This window comes from Monosiga brevicollis, genomic scaffold (assembly GCF_000002865.3).
Source record: "Monosiga brevicollis MX1 MONBRscaffold_21 genomic scaffold, whole genome shotgun sequence".
Lineage (NCBI taxonomy): Eukaryota > Choanoflagellata > Craspedida > Salpingoecidae > Monosiga > Monosiga brevicollis.
Window position 1 is genome coordinate 240,675 of NW_001865058.1, and position 6,705 is coordinate 247,379.

The 6,705-nt window shown below is 55.5% G+C and overlaps 2 protein-coding genes across 2 annotated transcripts in view; one reads left to right on the forward strand and one right to left on the reverse strand.

Moving 5' to 3' along the window:
* Positions 1 to 406: 406 nt before the first annotated feature.
* MONBRDRAFT_33566 (uncharacterized protein) lies at positions 407 to 4,563 on the forward strand (the record flags this gene model as incomplete). Its single annotated transcript, XM_001748107.1, has 19 exons — positions 407 to 442; positions 593 to 641; positions 727 to 765; positions 859 to 990; positions 1,098 to 1,141; positions 1,229 to 1,381; positions 1,459 to 1,611; positions 1,694 to 1,784; positions 1,870 to 1,941; positions 2,017 to 2,171; positions 2,277 to 2,416; positions 2,501 to 2,580; positions 2,684 to 2,765; positions 2,969 to 3,107; positions 3,225 to 3,361; positions 3,497 to 3,756; positions 3,853 to 3,892; positions 3,971 to 4,286; positions 4,393 to 4,563. 19 exons carry the CDS (start codon positions 407 to 409, stop codon positions 4,561 to 4,563), a joined length of 2,289 nt encoding a protein of 762 aa, XP_001748159.1.
* Positions 4,564 to 4,693: 130 nt separating this feature from the next.
* The window catches only part of MONBRDRAFT_33567 (uncharacterized protein), a 2,539-nt gene continuing 527 nt past the window's right edge, over positions 4,694 to 6,705 (reverse strand). Inside the window, exons 3-7 of the mRNA XM_001748194.1 lie at positions 6,567 to 6,681; positions 6,287 to 6,381; positions 6,149 to 6,202; positions 5,956 to 6,051; positions 4,694 to 5,879 (exon numbers count right to left, since the gene is read on the reverse strand). Coding sequence (XP_001748246.1) covers positions 4,892 to 5,879; positions 5,956 to 6,051; positions 6,149 to 6,202; positions 6,287 to 6,381; positions 6,567 to 6,681 — 1,348 coding nt within the window. The 3' untranslated portion in view covers positions 4,694 to 4,891. The remainder of the gene's footprint in view (positions 5,880 to 5,955; positions 6,052 to 6,148; positions 6,203 to 6,286; positions 6,382 to 6,566; positions 6,682 to 6,705) is intronic.

Consider the following 6,705-nt stretch of genomic DNA (forward strand, 5'->3'; position numbering starts at 1 on the left):
CACGGCGTGCGGTTGCCGTCGGCGACCAAATGCATGCAGTGTCGTTCAACAGCTCCAGCTGAAAAAAAAAAAATTAATAAAACTCGAGGGATGTTTGAAAAAGATTAATAAAACCCGAGGATGTTTCACATTGAAAAAGTTTACATCCGGATGTGTAAAAAAAATCAGAAAGTAAAAGCTCTCTCAACAGTGACCACCGTCTTAAAGTGTAGCTTTCGACACAGATTAAGGAACGACAATTTGTTCGCAACACCTGTTGTGAACGAGCGAGCGCGGCGGAGAGCGAAAGCGCGAGGAGAGAGGGCAGCGCCTCGTCTTCTGCTCTGGCACCGTAGTGGTCTCCCGTGCGGGCTCGTTTGCCAGTCTTGAGTGTGACGGTGATTGCACGTCAGAGAACAGGGTCATTATGGCAGAAGCTGCTGTGGAAACGTCGGCGGCGCCGGTACGTCGGAACGGCGTAGATCTTCCTCTGCCCCTTGTCTAGCTTTGCGCTCCTTTCTTTGCGCCAGCTCGCCATGGCCGTGTCATGCGAGCCGTCGTGTGTCAGGCCGGCAATTCAGTTGTGTGCTTGGCTGTGGGGAATGGGTTGTAGGCGGCCACTTCATCCGTGGGTATCATCAATCCACCGCCGGAGATTCGAAGTAAGTTTTGAAGGTTTCACTTTTGGGCTTGTGATGCTCTTGTTCCGTGATCGGGCGCCTCATCATCGATCGTGGCCCATGATAGACATTGTGAACAAAACCGCTGGTTTCGTTGCCAAGAATGGTTCGTTTCATGTCTTGCTCGTTGCTGCCTTCCAGCCCCTTGTGCTGGCCTTGGTACGCACGTTGGTCCATTCACCACCCTTCCCATCCATAGGCTGGGACTTTGCGGACCGCATCCGCAAGGAGAAGGCCGGCGAGGTCAAGTTCAACTTTCTGCAGCCGGACAACCCTTATCATGCCTACTTTGTGCACATGGTTGAAGAAGTTCGCTCAGGCCGCAACAACGGTTCGTCCGCTGCAAATCGTGTCAATCATCTACTGACTTCTTTTCATGATGGTTTGGAATCTCTGCCACTCCCCTGTGCTGTGGTGCTCACCAATTTTTTTTCCCAGAACTCGGCAACATCAACCTTGATCAGGTCACTCTGGATGATGAGGTGAGTCTTTCCCTTTTGGCATAGCTACTCTTAACAACTTGTCTCGATCCTTGACTCTTGCTTCATGCCATGCTACCAACCCGATAGATGGAGGAGGATGCCAAAACCGTCAAGCCCCCGCCCGAGGCCGAATTCATGGACGACCCTCCAACCCTTTCAGCTCAGGACTTGGATGTGATCAAGCTGACAGCACAATACGTGGCACGAAACGGCACTGAATTTCTTCAAACCTTGATGCAGGTTCGAGCCTGATTTGCATTGACCCGTTAATTCCGATCCTATTTGTTTTCCAATCTCTGACATGCCATCCCACGTAGAAGGAAGCCCGCAACTTTCAGTTTGATTTCCTCAAGCCCACGCATCTCCTCTTCAACTACTTTACTAAATTGACGGAACAGTACCGCAAGATCCTTTTGCCCCGTGATGACATGCTCGAGAAGCTGCGCCGCGTGGCCAAGGACCCACTCTCGGTATGTGCATGCGGTCAAGGGCACCCAATCTGCATTGGGCCGACTCTGCTACCGCCGCCCGCAGCTCAATTTGTCGATGCAGCTTGTGCCAGAGGTGGAGCAGATGTCGCTGTACAAAAAGCAAACGGCCGAGGATCGCCAGCGACGGGCCGAAGAGCAGGAGCGCGAGAAACGTGGGTTTCCTCCTGCTCCCTTGACCCTGGATACTCCTCAACCGCACACCTCACAATCCTCTGTCTCACATGGTGCGCGCTATAGGCGAGTTCAACAGCATCGACTGGCACGATTTTGTGGTCGTGGCCACGATTGAATTTGGCCCCGACGACAAGGGTTGGTTTGGGTTTGCTTTGCTTAACTTTTGCTCGTAAGCTTATGTCCTCACTGACGCTCACTTGGTGGTCTTAGATTTGCCACCCCCCGTGACGGCGGAAAGCTTGGGCATCCGCATGGTTCAATTGGACCAGCTGGCACGCGAGGGCTACTCGTCACGCACTCGCCCCACAGAAGCTGAGGAGGCCCCCGCCAAGGACGAGGCAGCGCAGGAGGATAGTGATGTTGAGGTAACACAGCCTTTTGTTTTTGTTTGTGTTTCCCCTTGCATCTTTTGCTGGGCTCCTCTGGCATACCGCACCCAACACCAACCGGCCGTTGCGCGTGGTTTGCAGATGGAGGTCGACGATGACATGGACATGGATGATGATACAACTCCCGCCACAGTGCCGGGGGGGCCAATCGTGGCATCGGCCAACAAGCCTGGGACAATGCCTGCTCAAATGGCCACCTCCGAAGAGCCCGTCAAGATTCGGTGCGTGCAGAGATAGGACCGTGCATTTGGAGCAGACATGAAATCAGGACTCATGCAATGTGCAATGTGCGATTGGGTGGACAGCGAATACGATCCAAAGGCCAAGAAACCCGTCCAGAAAAGAAACGCTGCCGGCGAGCTGCTGCTGGAGTCACCTATCACGGGTACGTACACTCAGGATCGCGATCCAAGCCGGCTGCGCATGGGGGGCGATGGACGTTGATCTGGATCTGATGTTATGGTATACTCGCTTCTTGTCTTCAACAGGCGAGCTGATCCCCGAGTCACAGATGGCCGAGCACATGCGCGTCAACCTGCTTGATCCCAAATGGCGGGAAGACAAGGCGCGGTAAGCATTCCCCAACACGCTCTGTTTTGTTTTGTTCTGTTCTGTTTTGTTTCTTCTTTCGGTTTTGTTGTCTTCTTTTGCTTCCGATTGCCATCCTGGCCATAGCAGCTCCCGCGGCCCCCTGACACTGGGTTGAGAGGCCTTAATCTTACCACGCACCTCATGACTATGCTCACCATTTTATTGCGCCATCCTTGCCGTAGCCAAGAGGAAGAGGCTCGCAAGCGCCAGGAGATGCACCAACTGCAAGGTTCGGGGACCATGCAACACCTCAAGGGGATTGCAGCCAAACGTACGGATATCTTCGGTGCTGGTGATGTTGAGACCGAGATTGGTCGCCAGGTATGTCTCTTTTTTATCCAACAAAACGCATCAAAGAAGCAAGAAGGGAAGGAAGCAAACCCTGGCTCGACACCCATGGCACATCTCATCGATCGACTGGCCACAACACTTTTGCAGGTCGGTGCCGAGCGCGAGCGTCCGGATCCAAACCACCCCACCTGGGATGGCACACCCGTGCTCAAGGGCAAGGACGAGGTTGCTCGCTCACAGGCGCGTGCCCTGGCTGAGCAATCCAAGGCGGCTGCCGCTGCAACGTATGTACAGACCTTGCTGGTTGATCTACCATGCTTGTCGTTTGACGCTCGGACCGGTTATGTGCGATCGGCATGACTGTCTATTCACATTTGTCTCTTCCTCTTTCTCTCTCTGATTCTGCTTGATGGCTGCAGTTCGGGCACTGGGGAAACTCAGCCCCTGAACATTCCTCCAAACATGCAGCCCACCAACTACCCACCCAACATGCAGCCTCCGAGCCAGCCCGCACCCACCCCCATGGCTGCACCGCCACTTGCCCGCCCGCCTCCTTTGCCGTCGTCCACGGCCCCCGCAATGGCCGTGCCACCCCCAACATCTGCACCGGCCCCCGCCCCTCGTCCGGCCTATCCACCGCCACCTACCTCTTCGACAGCACCCCCCAACCTCGTTGGAGGTCCGTCTGAGGCCTGCACGGGATTGCATTCTCGGTAGCACTCATGTCTTTGCGACGACATTTTTCACACGCCTGGTTTGTCGTTTTGCATGTTAGGTCTGAATCTGCCACCCGCCACAGGAGGCGCTCCACGCGGGTGAGTGGGACTTGTCCCGATTGAGGAATCTTGATTCTGCATCTGACTGCTCTCACGCGGCACACACTGAACATACAGGATGTATCCCCCTCCTTCTTCGGGTGCTGGCACAGCTGCGGCGCCCGCACCTGCGCCCGCGCCCGGACCAACGCCTACGCCAACTCCAGCGGCGCCTGCTCCAGCTGCGCCTGTGACGGAGGAGCCTCAGCCAGCGGCCGAGGTAACCTCCGAGCCGCCTGCCAAGAAAACAAAGGCTGATACAGTTCTTTCGACCTTGGTACCAGAGGAAGAGTTTTTGCAGACACATTCAGGAAACGTTACCGTCACGGTCCAAGCCGATGATGAGGCAGCCGAAGGACGTTCCTTTTCGGTCACCCTGCCGTATACGGCTACGGTAAGTACTTCGTGCTGCATCGGCCAGGCGGCTTTGATCTTTTACATCTTGTCCTCGACGAGTTTTCTCATATGCTGGATTGCCCGTATTCCTGCGGCTGCTTTAGGTCGGCGATCTGAAGAGCGAGCTTCAGACCATGTCTGGCTTGGCCAAGAACAAGCAGAAGCTCACCCTCATGGGTATGGCATTTGGTAATAGCAACACCCTGGCTTTCTATAATCTCGAGTCGGATAGTCCTGTTCAGCTGACCCTGAAGACGCGCGGTGGTCGCAAGTAAGCAAGTGGAGGAAAGTTGCGCTGTACAAGTTCTAGCACAACTTCAAGAATTGATTTTTCTTGCGTTATAATTCAAAATGTCGCGTTGTGGTTTACTTTGTCAAAGTGGTCGAAAGTTTCCAGACTCGGAAGAGAGTGCCAAGTCAATTTCATCGCTGATGCAACACTGCTGCTTAAAAAAAGAAGAGAAAGAAAAGAACAAATCAAAAGGACAAAGAAACAGTCGACATTGGGGAGCCCTAGGCGTGCTCAACACAAAAAACGGACAGACGAGCGTCGACGCATCGGTGGGTGTGGAAACTATGAGACACCCAGTACTCTCCGAAACATTACCGCCGTGCCGACTTTGGGGTTGCCTTGGCAGAGCCAGTACGTTTGGCAGATTTTGGAGTTGTCGGCTTGCTGGCAGCCTTGGGAGTAGCGGGCTTGCTGGCAGCTTTGAGGGTGGCGGGCTTGCTGGCAGCTTTGGGAGTAGCGGGCTTGCTGGCGGCCTTGGGGGTGGCGGCCTTGCTGGCGGCCTTGGGAGTAGCGGGCTTGCTGGCGGCCTTGGGGGTGGCGGGCTTGCTGGCGGCCTTGGGAGTAGCGGGCTTGCTGGCGGCCTTGGGGGTGGCGGGCTTGCTGGCGGCCTTGGGGGTGGCGGCCTTGCTGGCGGCCTTGGGAGTAGCGGGCTTGCTGGCGGCCTTGGGGGTGGCGGGCTTGCTGGCGGCCTTGGGAGTAGCGGGCTTGCTGGCGGCCTTGGGGGTGGCGGGCTTGCTGGCGGCCTTGGGGGTGGCGGGCTTGCTGGCGGCCTTGGGGGTGGCGGGCTTGCTGGCGGCCTTGGGGGTGGCGGGCTTGCTGGCGGCCTTGGGGGTGGCGGCAGGCGAGGCCTTGGCCTTTTTGGCTGGTGTGGCGGCATCGGCGGGCTCCTTCTTGGCATCACCATTGGTGGCCTTGGCTTGTCGCTTGGCTGGTACCTTCTTGACTGGTGCCTTCTTGGCTGGCGCCTTCTTTTTGTTCTGCGGTGCCTCTGTCTCCTCCATATCCTCCTCCATGGGTTGGTACTCGGTGACGGCTTCCTGAAGCATGTCTTGGACAGTGACGGTAGACTTGGCGCCAGTCTTAACGGACGTGCCAAGCTTGAGGGTCGACTCGGCAGCATCCAGCTCATCAGCAGTGGCATGCCACACGGGAAGAGCAATGGTGTTATCTGCTTGAATCAAGACAGCCTGCAGAAGCTTTTCCTTGTGGGGAAGGACGTCAATGATGTGAGGCATGGCCACGAGGACGTTCTCACCGAGCTGCTTCCAGGTCATGGCACTATTGCCAATGCGCAGAGAGCTGTCGCAAAACACATTGTGAGTCGAGCGTGAGTTCATGCAAGAGACGGGCGCAAAGGATGGTCTGTGCAACGAACCAGCTGGAGCCACTGAGGTGAAAGTATGAGGCCTCGAGGGCACGACGAATGGCGGGAGTGAACTTGCGGTTTTTGAGCTTGACGCCAACAGGTGATCTAAGATTCAAACGAGGTGAGGCAAGAACCGGGGGCCGGGGGAACAGCATCATGGCGCCATTAAGGCCAATACTGTAACTGAAACGGAAAAGCATACTTTTTCTTGCTGGTGAACTTGGTGCCCAGGAGACGGGACATGGAAGGCAGCACACTGCACATGTTCGGGAGAGCATGATGAGGAAGCACGTCGAGTGATGATGATGCACGACGAGGACCAAGCAAGGGGTGGGCATACCGCTCATCGGCCATGAAGAAATCAAAAGAGTTGAGCAACTGGCGGCGCGCTTCATGTGTTTTGAACTCCTTCTCAAGTCGGCTGTAGCCAATGACCTGTTGCAAACCAATCAACTTTGAGCTGTCTGAAAGGCGCTGATGGTCAGCTCCTCTTGTGTTTGGACAAGCGACGCTCGCAGGGAGAGAAGGGCAAGCCCCAACAGTCCCCTCTCCCCCCTCGCAAAATAAAAAAAAAAATAGACGAAAGCATCTGCCACCCCGAATCCCTAACGAGGACCGACCGTCAAATTCTTGTGGCCTTCTTGAGCCGCAATTGTGGCAAAGTACTCTTCGGGGTCTTTGACAATGAGGCACAGGCGAGCGCCATCGTGGTCATACAAAAAGTGCTTCAATGGGCTGAGGGAAGGGAAACAGAAACAA